General features: G+C 43.7%; 1 protein-coding gene across 3 annotated transcripts in view; it reads right to left on the reverse strand.

Annotated features, from left to right (window-relative positions):
* The window catches only part of ZZEF1 (zinc finger ZZ-type and EF-hand domain containing 1), a 424,884-nt gene that overhangs the window by 344,794 nt on the left and 56,053 nt on the right, over window positions 1-24,037 (reverse strand). For all 3 annotated transcript variants that reach the window (XM_077482353.1, XM_077482352.1, XM_077482354.1), the window contains one exon: window positions 786-985. In XM_077482353.1, the coding sequence (XP_077338479.1) occupies window positions 786-985 (200 nt within the window). The remainder of the gene's footprint in view (window positions 1-785; window positions 986-24,037) is intronic.

The raw sequence follows: 24,037 nt of genomic DNA on the forward strand, positions 1-24,037 counted from the left end.
GCCGCTGTAGTGTCATATTTTGCTTGCCATCATAGAATGCTCCGGAAGTGACGTTGCGGCCAGAAATTTAGCACTGTGCATGCGCAATGCATTCAAAACACTTGCGCCATGCGTTCCAAAGGATTTGTGACAATGCAGACTGGTGAAACCGTCAGATAATGTCACGGAAGTGAGGGGGGGGGGTAATCCCCTCCTCGAGCCACAGTTACCCGCTCTCTCTCCGCCGATCTCAGCTCTGTCTAAAGTTAATGTCACGATAACCTCCCCTCACTCCCGTGACATTATCTGACGGTTTCACTGAACTACACTGTCGGAAATCCTCTGGAACTGGGCACAAGCATTTGGAACGCATCGCGCATGCGCAGTGCGAAATTTCTGGCCGCAAAGTCACTTCCAGAGCATTCTACGATGTCAAGCAAAATATGACACTACACCACCATGGAAAGGTTACTGGTAGATTACAATTACAGTCAGCAAGAGACAATTTTTATGTGGTATTCTAAAGCTAGATACAAGTTATAGGAATTTCGGCCAGTCCCCAAGGCACTGCCCAACATCTTTAAAGTGCACGCAGGCTGAACGAAAACAATCTGTGTGTGCGCATGTCCAGCAAAAGATAGGTGAATTTTATTTTATTTTTTAATTTATTTTTTTACAAGGAGAAAAAGGAGAACATTACCGGTAGTTAAATAAAAAAGCGGAAAGATATATACAAATGAAAGACTGACAGAGTGTATGTAAGATTTATATTTGAACAATCCGCTTCAGTTACTGGATTGACTCACACATCTGACTTATGTTAGCGTTTTCCAGCAATGTCACATAGCCTGAAATATGGCTGGGAATGTGGACCTCGCGAACCTCCTGTAGGTTGCTTGGATTTCGCCCCACCGCCACTGCAACTTGCTGAGGCATGTAGCTCTGGTCTGCAGAACACACAGCAATGGATAGGTGTCTCAATACAATATCAGGCTTCATTCTTAACCTAAAGGGAAAGAGAAATAAGCTGCATTAAGAATATGTGCAAGCAGCACACAGTGCCAATTATATTGTTGTATGGTTTGGCTGGAAACAGACATGTGTCCAACAAGTTTAAAATAAAAACTCTTTACAAAAAGAAAATGTAGAGTCTTCCATAGTTAACCTCCTTTAGAAAGGTTTGTTTTTCTGACTATCTCTGAATTTATTGTCGTTGAACAATCATGCAGCAAATGTAGTCAAATCTGATTCAGAGAGTTTTTCTGGGTCAGTGAATGCAGTTAATCTCAATAACTACCAGTCAACAAGCAGAAGTCACCAATAGCAGCTTTTGCATTTCTCCTAATACAAGCTTCTTTTACCATAGTACAATTTTTTTTTTTAATTAAAATATATCCAGTGATGTGTGGACTGCCTTTGCCAAAACCTCCTTCTAAAAAGGCTAGCTGCTTGTCTGACATGCTGATTCACTGGCCTCACTTACAGTGCATCCGGAAAGTATTCACATTGCTTAACTTTTTACACATTTTGTTATGTTACAGCCTTATTCTAAGATTGATTAAACGCATACATTTTCCTTAAAATTCTACAAACAATACCCCATTATGACATGAAATTTTTTTTAAAAATCACATGTACACAAGTATTTACAGCCTTAGACCAATACTTTAAGCACCTTTGGCACCAATTACAGCCTCAAGACTTTTTGAGTATGACGTTACAAGCATGGCACACCTATTTTTCAGCGTTTTTTCCCCATTCTTTTTTGCGCAACCTCTCAAGCTCCATCTGATTGGATGAGGAGCGTTGGTGCACAGACATTTTTAGATCTCTCCAGAAATGTTCAATTGGGTTCAAGTCTAGGCTCTGGCTGGGCCACTCAAGGACGTTCACACAGTTGTCCCATAGCCACTCCTTTATGTTGGCTGCATGCTTAGGGTCGTTGTCCTGTTGGAAGATGAACCTTTGCCCCCAATCTGAGGTCCAGAGCGCACTGGAGCAGGTTTTCATCAAGCAGGTCTATGTACATTGTTGCCTTCAGCTTTCTGTCAATCCTGACTAGTCTCCTAGTTCCTGCCACGGACAAACATACCCACAGCATGATGTTGTCACCACCATGCTTCACTGTAGGGATGGTATTGGCTCGATTTCCTCCATTCATGACGGTTGACATTCAGGACAGAGTTCAATCTTTGATTCATCAGACCAGAGAATGTCCCATTGTCAGAGTCCTTCAGGTGCTTTTTGGCATACTCCAGACAGGCTGTTATGTGTCTTTTACTGAAAAGTGGCTTCCATCTGCCACTACCATACAGGCTTGATTGGTGGAGTGCTGCAGAGAATGTTCTTCTGGAAGGTTCTCCTCTCTACACAAAGAAACGCTGGAGCTCTGTCAGATTGACCATCAGGTTCTTGGTCACCTCCCAGACTACCGGCCTTCTCCCCTGTTTGCTCAGTTTGGGGGGGGCGGCCACTCTAGGAAGAGTCCTGGTGGTTCCAAACTTCTTCCATTTACAGATGGAGGCCACTGTGCCCATTGGGACCTTCAATGCTGCAGACATTTTTTTTGTACCCTTCCCCAGATCTGTGCTTCGATACAATCCTGTCTCAGAGGTCTACAGACAATTCCTTGGACTTCATGGCTTGGTTTGTCCTGACATGCACTGTGGGATCTTATACAGATGTGTGCCTTTCAAAAACACGTCCAATCAACTGAATTTACCACAGGTGGACTCCAGTCAAGTTGTAGAAACATCTCAAGGATGATCAGTGGAAACAGGATGCACCTGAGCTCAATTTTAAGTGGCATGGCAAAAGCTGTGAACACATTTGTACATGTGATTTATAAATTTGCAAAGATTTCAAACGTCTTTCAAAGTTGTCATTATAGGGCATCGTTTGTAGAATTTTGAGGAAAATAATAAATGTAATCTATTTTGGAATAAGGGTGTAACAACAAAATGGAAAAAGTGAAGTGCTGTAAATAATTTCCGGATGCACTGCAAGTGCTAAAGCATTGCATAAACGGTCAACGCCAAATAAGTACTTCAAATTAATCAAATAAAAAAAATAACCAGACCAATCTGTCCAGCAAAAGAGCTGTTAAATGGGTTGAGACAAACCATTTCACACTGATAGAAGTGCTTTAAATGATCAGCTTTTATTCATGTATTTAAGAAGAAAAACAGCTTAAAGCGGGGTTCCAAACTAAAGTGGAACTTCTGTTCATCGGAACCCTCCCCCCCTTCCGGTGTCACAGTTGGCACCTTTCAGGGGGGAGGGGGGTGCAGATACCTGTCTAAGACAGGTATTTGCACCCACTTCCGGGCACTCCCATGGGAGTCTATGCCGTTTCCTGTCCCGGCGCGCTGTCTGCTGGGACACACACGGGTCCCAGAGACAGCGCAGACCATTCCCATTGCGCTGCGCGACTCGCGCAGTAGGGAACCGGGAAGTGAAGCCGCAACGCTTCACTTCCTGAGTCCCTCACCGAGAATGGCGGCGGCAGCAGCTGAGAGATCGATTGGCCTCGGCTGCCGACATCGCTGGACCCTGGGACAGGCGAGTGTTCATTTATTAAAAGTCAGCAACCCCAGACCTGAGGACTTTACTGCTGCCTGCAGCACATTGCGCCCAAAGGCGATATCCTCATTCCATCTTACATCCACTTGATACATTTTTTGAAATGTATGTACTGAAGACCAAGTCGGCCTTGCAGATCTGAGACATGGAGGCCTGGTGAAACGCTACACAAGTACCACCGAGCGCTCTGGTAGAGTGCGCCAACTGAGGCTTTGGGACACTCTTGGGGACAGCCACATTGGCAAGTCCAAAGCTTGAATAGTCTTGCTCCAAGCAGACAGGATGTTTTGAAACAGTCTCAAATGAAGCTACCATCTTCCCTAACAAACTCATGTAAAGCCGAACTGAAGGATCTCTCTTCGACCTGATCATCCTCACCAGCCCTTGTATGGAGCCGATTTTTGTGGGAGGCAAGAACACCCTTTTCTGGGCTGCGTCTATAAGGCCCATAAACTCCAGCCTTCTTAGTGGCTTTAAGGAGGATTTCTTTAGGTCGAGAATCCAACCCAAACTTTTCAGGTAACTGCTTGTAATGGCTACACCTTGCTTCAAGCGAGTCACTGGTTTATTAACATTTGATCGTAAGTCAAGGCAGTTATGCCCTGTGCCCTTAACCTGGCTAGAGGTAGGGCTAGTACCTTTGCGAATACCCGGGGTGCTGTAGCAAGCCTGAAGGGCAAGGCTAAAAACTGAAAATGCTTCTGTTCTACTTCGAACAGCAGAAACCTCTGGTGAGGAGGAAATATAGGGACATGCAGATATGCATCTCTGATGTCGGTGGATGCCAAAAGTTCTCCTCCTTGTAGGATGGAAACGACTGACTTGATTGACTCTGTGCGAAAGGAGCGCATCTTCAGGAACTGATTTATATTCTGTAGATCTAGAATTGGTCTGATATCCCCATTTGACTTTGGCACCATAAATAGGTTTGAGTAAAACCCCACACCTTGCTCTTGTTTGGGAATCTGTATGATCACCCCTTGAGCTAATAATCGGTCCAATGCTTGCAACAGGGATTGCCGTTTCCCTGGATATTTGGGAACGTTTGATTTCAGAAAACTAGACGGTGGAAACTCTCGAAACTCCAGGCTTGTTTCCTAGAAACACTGTGGAGAGGGTCCATTTGTCCTGAATCTCCCCCTGCCAGACTTCTGAATACCTTGGTGAGGGGAGATGCCTCTTCATGACGAGGTCTTGGTATTCTGCTTTGCAGACTTGCGGCCCCAGGTCTTCCTTTGTGACTGGGTTTGACCCTGGGCTCTTCCTGTAGAGTCTGACGGAGGAGGCCATTGCCCCTGCCTAGAGGTGGATGCCCTTGGCGCGGGGGAAAAAAAGTCAGTTCAAACGAAGGACGCTTATATTTTCCTTTGACTGGTAAAAGACTACTCTTTCCGCTGGAAATTGTTTGAATGTATTTATCCAAACTATCACCAAATAATCGTTCTTCCTTAAAGGGGAAACTAGTTAGAAGGTTCTTACAAGGCGTTTCAGCTGACCAACCCTTTAACCAAAGGGTCTTTTGCATATGTACAAGCACAAGCGTGAGCGCAAGGTGTAATGCCTGGTGAATAGAATCCTTCATAGCATCTATAGCAAAACATAATGCTTTAGTTAGCTTGGCCAATTCCTGTGCTTGTTGTGCAGGGAGCTCGTTGAGAGCATCTGTGAACTGGTCCTTTAAGGACTGACAGATCCCTTTAGCTGCAATTGCAGGCCGAGTCACAGTCCCTGCTAAGGAAAGAAAATATTTTAACAGACCTTCCAACTTACATAGTTACATCCATCTAGTTCAACCACAAAAAAAAAAAAAAAATCATCATACAATCCCATATACCCACAGTTGATCCAGAGGAAGGCAAACAAACCCCAGCAGAGCACAATCCAATTTGCTAAAGCAGGGGAAAAAAGTATTTACTGATCCCCTGAGAGGCGATCTGATTTTCCCCGGATCAACTATACCTATAAATGTTAGTACCCAGTTATATTATGTACACTTAAGAAATAATCCAGGCCTTTCTTAAAACAATCTACTGAGCTGGCCAGAACCACCTCTGCAGGGAGTCTATTCCACATTTTCACAGCTCTTACTGTGAAGAAACCTTTCCGTATTTGGAGATGAAATCTCTTTTCCTCTAGACTTAAAGAGTGCCCCCTTGTCCTCTTTGTTGACTGTAAAGCGAATAACTATATGGACCCCTTATATATTTGTACATGTTGATCATATCCCCCTTAATCTCCTCTCATCAAGAGTGAATAAAATCAGTTCCTCTAATCTTTCCTCATAGCTGAGCGCCTCCATGCCACTTATCAGTTTGGTTGCCCTTCGCTGCACTTTCTCCAGTTCCCCAATATCCTTTTCGAGAACTGGTGCCCAAAACTGAACTGCATATTCCAGATGAGGTCTTACTAATGATTTGAACAGGGGTGAAATTATATCTCTCTCTCTGGAGTGCATACCTCTCTTAATACAAGAAAGGACTTTACTCGCTTTGGAAACCGCAGCTTGGCATTGCATGCTATTATTGAGCTTATGATCTACAAAAAAAACCAGATCCTTCTCCACTATGGATCCCCCAGTTGTACTCCCCTTAAAATGTATGATGCATGCATATTCTTAGCCCCCAAGTGCATAACTTTAAATTTCTTAACATTAAACCTCATCTTCCACAGTCGCCCATTTAGACAGAGCATTGAGGTCGGCTTGTAAATTGGAGACATCCTGTAAGGACGTTATTCCACTGCATAGCTTGGTGTCATCTGCAAAGATGGTAATGTTACTTTTGATCCTAGAGCCAATATCATCTATAAAGATATTAAAAAGTAAGGGTCCGAGTACTGAACCTTGGGGTACACCACTGATAACCTTAGACCATTTTAGTATGAATCATTAACCACTACTCTCTGAATTCTGTCTTTTAGCCAGTTTTCTATCCATTTACAAACTGATATTTCCAAACCTGTAGACTTTACCTTACACATGAGCCGTGTGCACGGAACTGTATCGAACGCTTTTGCAAAATCCAAGTATACCACATCCACCGCCACCCCTCTGTCCATGGTTTTACTTACCTCCTCAAAAAGAAATCAGGTTTGTCTGACAACTTCGGTCTTTCATGAATCCATGCTGTCTGTTGCTTAAAATATTTTTTTCCTGCAAGAACTCCTCTATGTGGTCTTTTATTAATCTCTCCAGTATCTTCCCAACTATAGAAGTTAAACTAATAGGTCTATAGTTACTTGGTAAAGACTTTGTTCCCTTTTTAAATATAGGCACCACATTGGCCCTGCGCCAATCCAGTGGTACTATTCCTGTCATTAATGAGTCCCTAAAAATTAAATGCAATGGCTTTGAAATTACAGAGCTCAATTCTTTTAGGATTCGTGGGTGGATGCCATCAGGTCCAGGTGCTTTATCCACCTTTATTCTGTCCAAATATTTCTGGACCATATCACTTTTAAACCATTGTGGATTTGGGGCTGTGTCACTACCACCCCCATTATGGACATGAGCTACCCCATGCTCTTTTGTATACACAGAGCTGAAGAAAGTATTTAATAAATTAGCCTTCTCTTTATCCCCAGTCACTCCCTCTAGATTATTTTGTAAAAGGGCCTACATGCTTACTTGACCTTTTTACTATTAAAATATTTGAAGAATTTTTTGAGGTTTATCCTACTATCTTTTGCAATCTGTCTTTCGTTTTGAATTTTTGCATCCTTGATTTCCTTTTTACATATTCCATTATATTCTTTGTAACATTTAAAATGACACTAGTGTTCCTTAATTTTTATATTTAAAAGCTCTTTTCTTATAGTTTATAGCTTTTTTTACTTTGGTAGTGAGCCACATAGGTTTTATTTTTAGCCTTTTAAACGTATTGCCTATGGGAATATACCTTGCAGTGAGATACCAAACAGTCTTTTTGAAGAATTCCCATTTCTGTTCTGTGCCCATTGATGCAAATATTCTCTCCCAGTCTAAGTCCTGGAGAGCAGCCCTCATCCTTGCAAAATTTGCGCTCTTGAAATTAAGTGTTTTTATCTTTCCAGTATGTGATTTTTGCTTACAGCTAACATCAAATAAAATCATGTTATGGTGACTGCTACCCAGGTGTTCCTTTACCTGAACATTAGTAATACGCTCTGCATGGTTTGAGATCACCAGGTCCAACAGAGCATCATTCCTAGCTGGGGCCTCAAACTGGACCGTAAAATTGTCCTGTAACAGGTTTATACATTTTTGCCCTTTAACTGTCCCAGCAGTGCCATTACTCCAATTTCTGGGTAGTTTAAATCCCCCATTATCACTGTCCCAGCCCTTGCAGCCTTTTATCTGTGCAAGGAGCTGAGACTCCACCTCCTCATTAACATTGGGTGGTTTGTAACAAACTCCAATGTTTGACTTTGAACTACGCACATCTGTATGCAGTTCCACCCATAAAGCTTCAAACTCATCACACTCTCGAGGGGTAGCATGAAAGCAGAGTGAACCATCTTTGTAAGGCTCTGTACTTCAGATTGTGAAGTAGAAACTTCAAGTATTGTTTCCTCCATAGAGGAATTGGCTTGTCTTTCCTCCCGATCATCTGAGGGCAATACCCCATCCTGTCCCCATAATTCTTTTGGACCCTCCACTGACTAAAGAGTCTAAGGTGGGGAGGGGGATCTGGGACGCTTTTGGTTGCGATTAAAGCTGCTAATCTTCTAAGCAATGCAGGGCAGAAGAAAATGCCTCTTCAGTCACATATACAGGGGCTGAAGTGTGTGAAGCAGTTGCACCACCGCTAGCTTCCAATGACTCACCCTGGCTTGCCATGTCTGATCTCTCCAAAGAGGATGACAGTATGGAGGCATGACTGGGGAACCCAGCGCCTGGGGGTAATACCTTTGGTACCTTTATGGTAGGTCTGGAAGACATAGTGCAAGGCACAAAAGCAGAGGCACACAATACAATTTGCTTAATAATAAATCTACCAAAACAATGTTACCATTATAACAGTTTTAACTGCTAAGTAAGGATAGTGTTTCCTGTACTATGTTTACACCCCTTATGTGCTCAGCGCTCTGGTGTCTTCTAGTGTGACAGATTCCTTCTCATGCTAAGAGAACATTGCAATTTGAGTGTGTCTGTAACATAAAGCCTCAGGTACCTCAGCGCTCTTCCCTCACTCTGCGCCGTGTACCGTGTGTGGATATTACGTCCCATACACAGCGCCACATGATCTATGGACACGCCCCTTCAGCAATACCCGCCCTTCTCTAAAATATGTCTAATTCGCGTGCACGAACATGATGCAGGTCTGTGTTTAACAGATCCTGAAGGGAGGAGACGCTGGCGTTATGCCTGTAATACCAGGCTAGGAGGCCAGTGTATTTTACGCAGATAGATATATACCAAACATACACACATATTATATATATATATATATATATATATATATATATATATATATATATGTATATGTATATGTATATGTATATATATATATATATATATATATATATATATATATATATATATATATATATATATACATACATATACATATACATACACACACACACACATACACACACACACACACACACACACACACACACACATACATACATACACGAGAATGAGGGCTCTCAATAGCCCTCATTCTCGTCTGCGAGGCCTGGGTACCATGGTCTCAGGGGCAAGGATGGATCCGGCTGTGGAGGTTTTTGAAATCCGTCATGGAACCCTCAGGGAGCGCCTCAGAGCATATCTTCACTTGTGACCAACACCTTAGACACTGGGGAAAAAACTGAGGTACTCCAGGAAGGAGGAGGGGTTATATAGGGGAGTCAACTTCCTACATTGGTTATACTAGTGTCAACACCTGAAGGTAGGCCCCTAACCCCCTAAGTAAATACTTAAGGCTCTGTGTCTTATGATGCAGGATAAAGAAAACTGCAGTAGTGGATTCGGAACAGCAGAAAGTGCTTGCTGTTTAGCTTACTGTTACTTTACTTTTTACATGAGCCGTTTTATTATAAATATCTTTTGCTGAGATTTACTAAAAGTTGAGGGATGCACTAAATGATTGCTGCTCAGTTTGCTTTATGTATCCAACTGCATTTTTTAATGCTGGCCATTCAATATACGAAAAGTTGTTCAAATCTATTTTCAAAAAACCAACATTCGGCCATGAGAGCAAACAATAGTGCCATCATGTAATGACCGATAAACCGTTCAATGGACATAAATACATTTTTTTGTTCGTTTTCTCACATATACCTAGTGCAAACAGTTTGGACAAGAAACACGTTAACCTTTCAATTTATCGTTCGGCAGAAAATTTCCAAACTTGTCCTTTGTTTTTTAGCTCAAAGCGTCCCAGCCGATTTGTGCCCATTAACTGTCCGAAAAATGAACAAACTGTCTAAATGACCGAATTCTGGACACTTTCAGTGTTGCTGATCTACTGCAGCCATTTCCTTTCTACATGCAAGCACTCCAGTAATAGGTGCATGGCATTTCTCAGGGCAGGATTCCTCAAGAGACCAGCTGACCATGCCTGTGCAATAAAAACAGCCACTTGTAGGCCCCTTTCACACATGCCTCGTTTTATCAGTTCAGTCACATTTAAAAAGTTCTTTACATCCACTTAACCACTTGAGTCAGTTTTTGGTTTACATCAGAGCTGCACACTTCTGGATAAAACGAGAACCACAAATTTTTTTTTGCTTAGAATAAAAGATCACGATTTTCTCGGCGCAATATCTTTCACACTAAACAAAAAAAAAGATAATAGGGCTAACTTTAGTTTTTTTCAATTCATGTAAATGTATTTTTTCCCAAAAAAAGTGTGTTCGAAAGACCACTGCATGACATAAAATAATGCAACGATCGCCATTTTATTCTCTAGTTCGTCTGCTAAAAAAAAAATGTATATAAATGTTTGGGTGTTCCAAGTATGGTTGTACCGATACCACTTTAAGACCACAGTACAAGTACCGATACTTTTGGGCACCGATATGCAGCACTGATAAGTGGCACTTATGGGCACTGATAGGTGGAACTAATGGGCAGGCAGTCGCACTGAAATGCAGCACTGATTGCATTAGCAATAGCTAGCATGATAAATGAATGATGAGAGACAACTTGGAGGATTTTGCAACTCAAGTATACAAGTGCTGCGACGCCCATCTTGGTACAACCTGCACGCAGCTGCAGAATACCTACAGACAGAAGGCAGCAGCCGACATCTTGTTACACCCACCCCACCCCATATAGTTAGTGACTGTCAGCTTTTAAATGTAAATGTCGGCTTTTGCTATACTTCATAGCGTCGAAAAGGAGCTGTCATTCGGGCCCACCACTAAATTAAACAAAGGGGCAGGGTCACCCAGTTACATCATTCGCTGACCCTGTCCCTTTGTTTAATTTAGTAGCGGGCCTGAAACAGTTCCTTCTGAGCGCTATGAAGTATATATTAAAAAAAAAAAAAAAAGGCCTGACAGTTATATTTAAAAGTCAACAATGACAGTCAGCATCGGCAAGTGAGGAAGCCTGTCCATACAGACTGCCCCCTCACTGTGTATACTGCTCTTCATCTCTCCTGCCTTTCTCAGCGGGATATACAGTGCTTTGGAAAAGTATTCATAACCCTTGAAACTTTTCCACATTTTGTTATGTTACAACCAAAAATTTTATTGGGATTTTATGTGATAGATAGACCAACACAAAGTGGCACATACTGTAGCTATGACCAAGTGATATTTCTGGTGTAAAACGCATTAGTATCTGTGCAGTTAGTCTGTATTGCCCTGTGATTCTTTGATATACATTTTTTACTAAAAAAGGTGAATTTTTTTTTGGATTGAGGCTATCCAGCGTTCTATTTTTCCATTATCTCTGTCGCAAACAGAGCGAGCACCCTGCCTGACTGCAGAGACAACTGTTCTTAGGAGAGGTGATCACTTTGGAATGGTGCACTCCCATACAAAGTGGCATATAATTGTGAAGTGGAAGGAAAAAACTGAGTTAGGCTTACCGGTAACTCTGTTTCCAGTAGTCTTCTAGAGCAGCCCATGAGATGGAGTTCCGTCCTCCAAACAGGAAACACACTGCCAATTAGTCATTTAAGGCGGTCCATCAGGTCCCTGGTCAGTCATCCAAGAGAACTGAAGGCCGGAATCTGAAATACATAAAACACAACACAACCCCACAAGGTTAAACATTAGGGTGGGGTCGCGCTGCCCTGGAAGACTACTTAAAACAGAGTTACCGGTAAGCCTAACTCTGTTTTTTCCCCCAGTCGTCTGCTAGATAAGCCCTTGAGAGGATAATCAAGTACTCACCAGACTAGGGTGGGACAACGGCTTGGAGGAGTTTCCTACCAAAAGCCTGGTCCTGATTGGATATCAGATCCAGTCTAATGTTGAACACAGTTGGAGAATCTTAATCAAGTTACTGGCCTGCAAAATTTGTTCCAGGGTGGCTCCCGCCTTCTCTGCCCATGAGGCCGCTGAAGTCCTTGTAGAATGAGCCCTTAGATTTTTTTGTAGCATTCCAGTATAGCTGACTTGATCCATCTGGCTAGCGTTTTCTTGAACGCTTGTTTACCTTATTGTTTTCCTGCGTACAGGGCAACCAGAGCTTCTGAGGCTCTAAACTTATTTGTATTCTCCAGGTACTGCAGTAGGCAGTTTTGTCTGTTCTGTAAGAATTTTTTTCATCACTCGAGTAATCAAATGTACCGGGGGGGAAGGCATAACACATCTCGAAATCCCACCGGTTTTGAAGTGCATCTATTCCCAGAGGCCGGTCTCGTAGGTTTAGCAAGTAGAAACGCTTCCCCTTGGGGTTTTTCTAGGATCCGAATAGATTTTTGGCATTCCGCAGCTGGCTGTAATTTACCCAAACACCTCTGGGTGCAATTCCCACTGCTCTTATGAGATCTCTTGGTGGCTGAGGAAGTCCACCACTTGATTATTTTCCCCCTTTAGGTGACGTCTTGGAAGTGTTCTATGGCTTTGGCTATTACAATGAGCTCTCTCCAGTTTAAAAACGCCTGGGCTTCTTCCAGGGACCACTTCCCTTGAGCAGGCCGACCTACTAGGTGGGCTCCCCACCCATAACTGCTCGCATCCAACTTGATCAACTTCCGTAAGATTGGGAAAGACCATGCTAGACCCTGGTTCAGATTTGTGTGGTCCCTTTACCACCAGAGTGACATCTTCACAGAGGTTGGAAGCAAGTGTTCTGTCTAGAGCCTCCTCTTGTTCTTTTACGAGAAAGGTTTGTAGAGGCGTTAACCGATACTTGGCCCATTGAACTGCAGGCATCGTTGAGGCCATCTGACCCAGAACCAACATCAGTTCTCTGATCGATATTGGGAGGTTGTTCTGTATAGAATTCACTCTCCTGGTAAGGCCTTGAAACTTTCTCTTCCAGTAGGAATTTTTCTGCTCTGTGGAGTTGAGCAGATATGCCAGAAGCAGTATGTACTGGGTTGGGCACAGGTTGTATTTTTCGATGTTTAAAATCCATCCCAATGACTTTAGCCATAGTTGGGCTTCTGCCAGGTCTTTTACCAGTTGTACTTCCGATGGTGCTGCGAAGAGTAGGTCATCTAGGCAAGGCACTACTGTCACTCTCTTCAACCAGGACTTTGGTAAATATCCTCCATGACAAGGCTAGCCCAAAAGGAAGAGCCCTGCTTTGGAAATTTTACTCCTTTCCCCTCTATCTCCACTGGCAACCTCAGGTATCTCTGGGAATTTTCTCGTATGGGAATGTGGAGATGGGCATCCCTGAGATCCATGGTCACCACGAAGGTTCCCAGTTGAGGAATGTTCTTTACTGAGAATACCAATGCCATGTGGAATTTCTTGTATTGTATCGCTTGATTCAGGGATAATATTAATGGAAACTTCCCAGAAAGCTTTTTAGAGAGATCACAAAAACATGCGAGCAGAAACACTTTAGTTTTTCTTCCTCTGGCACTGGAGTAACCATCTCCCCCAATAACAGTGGCTGAGTCCTTGCCTTTTCGGGATCACTGGGAAGTTTTGTTAATAGAAATCTCTGGAGGAAGACCATTGAATTCCTGGGAGTAACCCCTTTTGATGAGGTCTGGGCTAAATCGATTGGCTGTTTTCTGCCATTGCGTTAGAAAGGTAGTCAGCCTTCCCTCTACTGGTGTTCTGTAGTCACTGTTTTGGGCTTTGGCCAACAGAACCAAATGGGACTCTTTGGCTTCCCCTTGTGACCTATCCAGTGCTTCCTGGGATCATCTTTTCTCCCTGTGGACGTTCTCTTCGTCCATGAAAAAAGCCTTTTGTGGAGGTTTGCGTTTACGGTTGGAAAGGTTGTCTTCCTGTCCGCTGTTCTTTCTAGGGCTTTGTCCAAGCCCGTTCTGAATAAAAGATCTTCAGAAAATGGGAGGTTGCATAGTTTCATCTTGGATGCAGGGTCCCCTGACCAAGTCTTTGTCCAAATAGCCTGCCTGGCTGCCACAGCTAGACCCCCTGATCTCACTGCCAGTTTGATGGATTCTGCGGATGCATCCACTATGTAACTGACCGCCTTGGACAGAACCGATAAGGTTTTCAGAATTTCTTCCCTAGGCGTACCATTCTTGATATGGTCTTGAAGTTGGGAGAGCCAAAAGTCGAAGGTTCTTGCCACGCAAGTGGTGGCGAGCGCAGGCTTCAGGGCTGGTGGAACCAATTGCCTTCAGAAGTGACACTAGTTTCCCTAGAATCTAGTCAGGACAATGTTTCCTTTCTTGTCCATACAATCCTTCAGATGCCTTCTTGGAGACTTAAGAATCTCAAGATGGATGCTCCATTATCCAATTTCATACCTGTAAATCATCATCAAAAAGGGAAACACTTCTTGTGGCTAGCTGCAAAGAAGGGCTTATTTTCCGGGTCTGCCCATTCCTCACGATGTCCAACAACACTTGAATACCTTGGACTGTCTTCCTTAGACCCTGGTACATATAATCGTGTTTTGATGGAAGTGCTTTTTCTTACTCGATTTCCAAAGGTCATCTTGGTAGCACATTTTGCACACCGCTTCCTGGGAGTGGGCTTTGGGTCTTTCGGCAGTTTCACCTGCCAGAAAAAAAAAAACACAGGGGACTCCATGGCGGTGAGAAATAAGCACACTCCACCATGCCATGAATACAGTGCACACCCGGTGACACCAGTAACCCCCTGCTGAGCCCAACTAGCTAGTGACCACCACCACCTAGCTGCTGTCCCTACTATACTGTACACAAAGGACACCCCCGGGTGCCTACCTGTGTCCTGCTGGTGCCTTTGCCTCAAGAGTCTGGACAGATGGGATCTTCCTCTTGCATCCTAGTCGTGTCCTGTGGCATCAGTGCTGTCTCCTGAAGCCTCGCCACGTGTAATGGCACCAGCTGATCATCTGACCTCCCTGCTCCTTTAAGGGGTCGGCCCAGTTCTCCGGCGCATGCCACTGACATCATCCCACCATGAAAAAAGATGTCCTGCGTCTTCTGGGCCAAGCTAGCATCCGGCCATGGGTACACATGCCCTCCCATCCACCGGAGCTCACCAAGGGGATGCCACATTGCCGCCTCTCTCCATGCCTGGGCTCAGAAAAAGGATGGATCCAGGACACCCTTACCCACTGTCAAGGAGGGTTGCCTGTGGCCATTAAGCCGACCTCCTCCACCTAGAAAAACAGTAAAGGTGCACTCACCCCCGAAGCCGCCCAGAGGCTTCCAAGGATTTCTCCCTGCTGCAGCCCAAGAACCCTGCCCCAGGCCAGCCTTTGAGAGATGGAGCCTCCGGCGGGCCCCCAGGCTACATGTCTCCTTCAGATGGAGGAAACACCAAGACTGACCAGGGACTTACCAGGGAACTGCCTTAAGAGACTAACTGGCAATGTGTTTCCTGTTTGGAGGGAGGAACTCCATCTCTCAAGGGCTGACCTGGAAAATGACTGGGGGGAAAATATTACCTTTTTTGTTTTTACAAATACCTAAAAGTGTGGCATTCATTTGTATTAAGCCCCCTTTACTCTGGTATCTTTAGCTAAAATCTAGTGGAACCAACTGCCTTCAGAAGTGACCCGATTATTAAATAGAGTGCACCTGTGTGTAATTTAATCTCAGTATAAATACAGCTGTTTTGTGAAGCCATGGCCGTCCACCTAAACTGACAAGCTGGGCAAGGAAAGCATCAGAGAAGCAGCCAAGAGACCCCTGTTAACTCTGGAGGAGTTGCCGAGATCCACAGCTCAGTTGGGAGAATCTGTGCACAGGACAACTATTAATCGTGCACTCCACAAATCTGGCCTTTATGGAAAAGTGGCAAGAAGAAAGCCATTGCCGAAAGAAGGCCACAGGAAGTCCCGTTTGCGAGAAGCCATGTGAGGGACACAGCAAACGTGGAAGAAGGTGTTCTGCTCAGACAAGAGCAAAGTTTAACTTTTTGGTATAAAAGCAAAATGCTATGCGTGTCAGAAAACGAAAACTGCACATTACCCTGAACACACCATTCCCACCAAGAAACGTGGTAGTGGCAGCATGTTGTGGGGATGGTTTCTTCAGTAGGGACAGGGAAACTTGTTTGATGGGGCCAAATACAGGGCAATCTTAAAAGAAAACCCATCAGTCTGCAAAAGACTTGACTGGGGCATACATCCAGCCAGAGATACAATGGAATGGTTTATTAGACCAAAGCATATTCAGGTGTTGGAATAGCCCAAAGTCCAGACATAAATACAATTGAGAATCTGTGGCAAGAAATTGCTGTTCACAGACGCTCTCCCCATCCTATCTCACAGAGCTATTTTTCCAAGAAGAATGGGCAAAAATATCACTATATGCAAAGCTGGAAGAGACATACCCAGAAAGACTTGCAGCTATAATAATTGCAGCGAAAGGTGGTTCTACAAAAAAGTATTAACTCAGGGGCTGAATACAAATGACCACACTTCAAATATTGATTTGTAAAAAACGATGAAAACCATTTATCATTTCCTTACACTTCACAATTCTGTGTAACTTTACATTGGTCACATAAAAGCCCAATAAAATACATTCATCAGACGAGATGTGGAAAATTTCAAGGGGTATGAATACTATTTCAAGGCACTGTATATAGGTGCTGCACTTGGCTGTGGAAGTGAACTTTGGGCTCCTGTGGAATTACTAGTGATTGTTCGGTCCTATGGATTGGTTGTGATTCGTTGAGATTTTAAGTGCACTTTAATTATGGTGGACTTACACCTTTGATAATCAACATGTATACAAGATAACTTTGCGTTGCTTAGCCTCTCTTTAGGTTTGATATGTAATTTTTGTGAACTGGTGCCCACAATTGAACTGCATATTGTAGATTAGGTCTTAATACTTTGTACAGGGCAAAATGTCTCTGACTGCAGGCCATACCTAGTTTAACCCTTTCATGCCCAAGTCCTTATCTGACACTAGTTGCTTACACATTAAAAATCCATTATTTTTTGCTAGAAAATTATATACACATACACATAATTATTATTATTTTTTAGCAGAGATCCTAGAGAATAAAATGTCGATTGTTTCAATATTTTATGTCATACGGTATTTGCGCAGCGGTCGTTCAAATGCAATTTTTTTGGAACACTTTCATTAAAAATAATAATAATTTAGTCCATTTTTTTGTATAATGTAAAAGATGTTCCGCCAAGTAAATGGATACACAACATGTCATGCTTTGAATTTGCGCACACTCGTGGAAAGGCTAAAAACTACGATACTTCAAAATCTCCATAGGCTATTCTTTAAAAAAAAATTAGTTTACCAGTTTAGAGTTACAGAGGAGGTCCTGAGCTAGAATTATTGCTCTCGCTCCAACAATCGTGGCAATACCTCACGTGTAGTTTGAACACCGATTACCGGCGAGACTTACGTATGCGTTCGCTTCTACGCACAGAACGCATGAAAAAAATTCTTATTTTATTTTTACACTGTCTCTAAAAAAAAAAAAATCTGATCATTTTTATTGATGTCACAATGAATGTAAACATCCATTGTGACTGTAAGGCCACATATCTATCTACATCTCCATCATATATCTATACATACACACATACATAGATAGATCTATATAGCTATATCTCTATAAAATAGCATTTTTAGCGCTTTTTTACATTCATTTTTTTTTAGAAAAAAAGTCTACTGCCAAAAACAGCTGCTGTAAAATGTCCAAAAATGTCCAGTGTGCATGAGGCCTAATAGTCAGTGATAGGTACTCTTTATGGAGGGATCTGGGGTCTACAAGACCCCTCCTTTGCACTTAAAAGTATTCAAAAACACCAAAATCTGCATTTTGGAATACTAGGATTTTTTTTTAAATCAGCTCCATTGGCAGCCAAGTAAACCGAAAGTGATGTCATGACATCACGTCCGGGTTACTAGATCGAAGACTTGATCAAAGCTGATTGATTCCAGCTTCATTCGGGTCTTCGGCAAGCCGGCGAACTTGTCGGCTGGTGGGACAGGAGAGCCAAGGAGAGCTACGGAAGGTTGGTGTGAAGAAAGTATTTTCCTTGCTTTAGAAACTGATGCTTGGCATTACATGCTATTATTCAGCTTATGCTCTATGAGAACAGTCAGATCCTTCACCACGACTTCCTCAGCTGTTCTGCTCCTATTATGTATGATGAATGCATGTTTTTAGCCCCCAAGTGCATAGAACTTTACATTTATCAACATTAAACCTCATTTGCAACACAGTTGCCTAATTAAACAGTACATTGAGGTCGGTTTGTAAGTTGGAGACATCCTGTAAGGATGTTATTCTACTGCAGAGCTTGGTGTCATCTGCAAAGACTGAAATTGTACTTTTAAATTTCCAGACCCTATATCATTTTGTAAATATATTAAAATGTAAGGGTCCCAACACTGATCCTTGGAGAATGTCACTGATAACCCTAGACCATTCAGAGTATGAATCATTAACCACTACTCTAAATATGGGCTTTTCGCCAGTTTGCTATCCATTTACAACCGGAAATTGCCTAAGCCTGTAGACTTAAATTTACACATTAGGTGCGTCTATGGATCTGTGCAAACACTTTGCCAAAATCTATGAATACCACGTCCACTCTTTTATCTAAGTTTTTGCTTACCTCCTGTAAGACCGACAGAAATCAGATTTGTTTTAAAACTTCAATCTTTCATGAATCCATGACGACTATTGCTTAAAATATTATTTTCTACCAAAAAAACTCTTCTATATTGTTCTTTAAACATTCAAGTAGCTTTCCAACTTTAGAAGGTAAACTAACTTGTCTGTATTTACGTGGTAAAGGTCTCTTTTTAAATATGGGCACCACACTGGCCTTACACCAATCCAAATTTTAAACAATAGCTTAGATATAACAAATCTCAGCTCTTTGAGGAACCTTGGCTGAAAGCAGTCTGGGCCAGGTGGTTTATTACACCTTTAATTTGTCTAAATATTTCTGGACCATATCAATTTTGAGTCATTGTGGATCATTTTGGGCTGTGTCATTACCATGCCCATTAAGGACCTATTTTTCTTTATATACATGGAGCTGAAGGTGGTATGTAACAAATTTGCAGCTTCTATGTCCCCAGTAACAAACTCTTTTATATTTATCTAGTCAAAGGTCTATGGCAGGGGTCTCAAAACTGCGGCCCGAGGGCCAGATATGGCCCTTTGATAGCCCTTATCTGGCCCTTGGGGCACTATTCCTCCCAATTATATGAGGAATTATTCCTTCCACTAACAGCAACAATGGGGCACAATGTCTTCCACTGTTACCAACGATAGAATACTACTCCTCCTCCTAATACCAATAATGGGGCCCTACTCCTAATACCAATAAAAGGGGACTAGTCCTCCTACTAATACCAATAATGGGGCACTACCCCTCCTGCTGACAACCAACCCTGAGGCAATATTTATTCTCACCGATGCTGGGCCTGGGACATTTTCTACCCCCCATTAGCCACAATCCGGCCCTCCTAAAGTCTGAAGGACTTGGTCTATGAAGCAGTGAAAAAACGTCACTGCTTCATTCTCCAGCATTCACAGAGGGATTCTCTCTCTTCTGTGTACCTGTTTATGAAGCCATGTAAATCGCTTCTCCTTTGGGAGGAGTGAAGTGATCTACAAATACTTCCAACAGTGGAGAACGGCCCCTGATACTGAAATCTCGTGAGACTTTACGAGTTTACAGTACCAGAAATCCACCGAAACACAGATGTCAGTTTATTAAGCAGTGATAAATTATCACTGCTCAAGACAGACAGATTGCGTGGTTAATGCTAATAAATATCCGGTTGAAAATACTAAAAATAGCTTATAGGGACTTTTAAGGTGCTCTTATCCTACTAATTCTCCAAAAGATAAAACATTCCAATGTCAACACTATTTGTTAAAATATACAAATGTTTGATGTCTATTGGGAAAGATGGCAAATAATAAAACAAATATCCCCTCCTTAGGAACACTAAGCCATAAGTGGCTAACCTGTGGGGCTTACCATGTACAAAAAATTGTACTTACTGGTTACTTACTTGAGTTACTTACTGGTAACGTCTTTTCCGGGAGTCTTTCAAGACAACAACATATGAGAGACCTCGGCTCCTCCCTTCTTAGGAAACACCGCCCAGCCTAGATTTAAAAGGCATGCTTCCCCGCCAGCTTCTCAGTTCTTCAAGAGCAACTCCGGCCAGCTGGGGAGACACAAGAACACATCATACACCTTTAAATTAAAATTACTTTATTGATGGTTCCCGAGTCAGGAACCCAAAAGGAAAAACCAACAAGGGTGGGTACATGGTGCTGTCCTGAAAGACTCCCAGAAAAGACGTCACCAGTAAGTAACTCCAATTTTCCCATATCGTCTTTCAGAAAAGCAACCTATGAGAGGATAAGCAAGCACTTACCCTTAGGGTGGGACTACGGCTTACAGGACTCTGTGTCCAAAGAGCCTGATCCCTTTGCGGACAACAAGATCAGCCTCTAGTGTCAGGTAAAAAGGTAGGAGAGCTGAATCACATTGCTGCTGTACAGATCTTGTCCGATTGTTAGCCAATACCATCTTGCCCAGGTACTGCTAGAGATTTTAACCCTTACTTTTTCAGAAGGAAACCCCTTATTGACACATGAACTAAAGTTAAAAAGGTAGATCCCACGAGGGCCTACAATGAGTAAAGTTTGATCCTACTTGGAAACTGCAGACATAACACTGGTCCAGCTCCCGAAATGCCTCCAGATCTCAGGTAAATGGAGCATAAAATATAATCTTAAGGGATCCCTCTTAGTAGCCAGACCACCCGGTTCCCAGTGCCTTCAGGACATAGAACCGTGGTCCTTTAAGCCAGTGTGATACAATGAGAGAGACCGAAGTGTGAAGAGATGGCATAGCACCAGCTCTGAGCGACAGCATCTACCCAGGAACACTAACCCTTTACTGGTTTAGGCCCAAAGAGGAGGTTTTATGTGAGGAAACCAGAGTTCCCGGGGGAAACTGGAGATACCAGGATTAACTGCCCTATAGACGGTTCCTATGGAAGTGCCTGCAACTGCAAGAGGACTCCATTGAGTTTAGTCATAACTTCCGTCACCAGATGAGATCCAAATTTTCACATGAAGGGCTCTGTTCCTGTCTTATGCAATTCAGGAATCACCTCCGGCCCAGGACAAAGAACAGGTCCCCTGTGGGAGGGATATCACACAGTCTTGGACATGCTGTCCATTACCCATCCTCTTACTGACCATGCATTAATGCGTCAGACGATATTCTGAGATGCGCGACACCCCTTTCAGAAAAAGTTAATTCTCTTGAGCATGGAATCCAACAATACTCTTCCGTCTTCCCTGGACTAGGCCGGTAAGTCTGGATCTGTGGAAAATAACCGTCTGGAGGGAGCAGAGTGTACTGAACCAAAGCCTTCCAAGAAGCTGGACCCTAGACTTCCCCGACTTCCAACGGACCTAATGAACAGGAATGCACCTTTTCCACTGCTCTATCCCTGGTCGTAGAGCAGGAGTATTCTTTTCTTATCCTCCTGCAACCACCTACTCCAGAGAAATTTTGTAATGAGGAAGTCTACTGGATTCACCATCCAGGTCTTCTCCCACTTCTTAGCAAGTGTTCTAGAAACTTGTGTATCTTACTAGGGTCTGGTCACCTGAAGGCCTTTAACCCGCCGTGATGCCATACAGGGGGCCACCCCCTGATATTGGAAACCAGAGATCCCCTATTTAGTTTCCTATATCAGGTGCATACAGGTGATGTGGCTGTCAGGCACCATCCAGTCATCAACCCTGTAACAAAACACTAGTGAAACATGCAGGGTGCTAGCTTGGTTTGGATTCAAACTCACGACCTCAGGATTTAAGGCACAGTTTAGGTGCTACACCTTCAATGCAAGCTCTTTTTCCTCACCGTTTGTGAGTGTTGTATATGACTCCTCCATGTAAGAATGTACATTGCTTTCTGAGTAATAAACCCTTCCCTGGTTAAGAAGTGCATACAGCCTGTGTGTAACTTGCTGAGCAGATACTGGCAGCATTGTTAGCAACACCCTGAGAGACCCTGCGTCAAAGGGACAAAACAGTGAGTCGGCCAGGAGAACCTGAAGACCCTTACCTTAAAATTTTAGGCGAGCTGGTTTGCTGGTCCTACACAGGCAAAAAGTTTTTACTGCAGTGTTTATAGTGCAGACTCTGTGTGAGCTGACCCTTCTGATCATGAGTGGAATCTCCCCAGCCAATGTGTCAGGCACATCAAATGCCAGCCTGAGTTTGGGGCATGGAGGATACCCCACACAAACACAGGGAGAACTCACAACTAGATGCAAGCACTAGAATGTTAGGGGGATCTAAACGAACCACCCCAGTGTTGCCAAGCAGAAGTGTCAGCCACCCAGGCCTTCACCCCTGGCTGGACACGCCGGGAGACCGCTCAGGGAACTGAGTCACCAGGAGACCGCTCAGGGAACTGAGTCACCAGGAGACCGCTCAGGGAACTGAGTCACCAGGAGACCGCTCCCTTTCTCCCCAGATGGGGTGACCGGAAGAAAAGGGTACGGTACCCTACTGCCACTGGTGAGGTACAGACTGGGGCTGTGGGATTTACCACCTGCCCTCTGTTTCTGTTAAGCAGTCAAAAACCCTGGGACCTTTCCTCCTCCACCAGCCAGAACCGTAGGAACCACCCCCAGGAGAGCACATAGAACCAACAGCCCCGGGGTCCCCTGTGCCTCCTCCCCTCTGACCACCAGAGGGCAACCCCACCTGTGGAGCTACAGGTGATATACAGGTAACAGATGCAATTCCCTGATCCTCCTTACCTTAAGATGGCTGATGTCGGCAACGCCAGAAGCCACTAGGGTGGCCCCTGCCTCTGACATGCTCCCGCAGTATAAAGATCGTCTTGCCTCTGGGCCCTCCAACCACCTGTGCGATCTTTCCGGGTCCCCATCAGCCAAAGCCCAGCCCACCTTCAGCATCCGCGGCTGGAACCGGAAACCGTTGGATCAAGGAGAGGTGCACACCCCCTGCCGAAATTGACGTCAACCGCCACCTGGCCCCGCTGTGAGCTCCATCGCGGCTCGCACCAGAGTGCGGGGGGGGCGGGGACAGCGCCTCCTCCCAAGTCTCCACTGAGAACCATGAAGGCGGGCCCCCGAAGCATCCCACTTCAACAAAGAACTGGGGTGGCAATAGAAACCGGGTGGCTGCCAAGAAACCCCTCTCCGAGGCATAGCACCACTAGTCCCCAGAGAACTCTGTCTCCTTCCTGGACATACAGGCTTCAGCCTCCCTGGCTGTCTTTAGTCACGGCTCCTTGCAGTGTCTCCTTGCTGGAGGAAACACCAAAACTGAGGAGCTGGCGAGGAAGCATGCTTTTTAAATCTAGGCTGAGCGGCGTTTCCCAAGAAGGAAGGAGTCAAGGTCTCTCATAGGTTGCTGTCCTGAAAGACGATATGGGAAACATGTATCAAGCTTCATCAGAAGAACAAGGTGAGGAAGATTCTATGGTATCATTAAAATCAAAAATTAGAGATAAGATACATACAAAGATACATTATTTGTGTACAAATTCCTTCTACAGTATAACAATCACATACATCCACCCTCAATGATAGATGATTTGGGTGTACACCACATGTTCCAATGCAGAAGAGAAAAAAAACCCTCTGGGATAACTGGATGAAAGCCAAGATTGGTGTGCATCTGTGTCTTGTGCCCTTTTTGATTAACATCCTTCTGCAAGGTTAAATATACAGTTGTGCTCATAAAGTATGCATACCCCTGGGTAATTGGTAATATACAGTATGTATCATTTTTAAAGAAAACGTGTGAGCAGGCAAAACGCATTTCTTATGGGGGGTCATACTGTATTCAACCTGTAATAATGTGTATTTCCCCCTTTAGCATCAATGACAGCATGGAGTCCTTTGTAATAGGTTTCTATGAGGCCCCACATTCTCTCAGG

Source organism: Lithobates pipiens, unplaced genomic scaffold, assembly GCF_037356315.1.
Source record: "Lithobates pipiens isolate NorthernLeopardFrog02 unplaced genomic scaffold, aLitPip1_a1.2 Scaffold_16, whole genome shotgun sequence".
Lineage (NCBI taxonomy): Eukaryota > Metazoa > Chordata > Amphibia > Anura > Ranidae > Lithobates > Lithobates pipiens.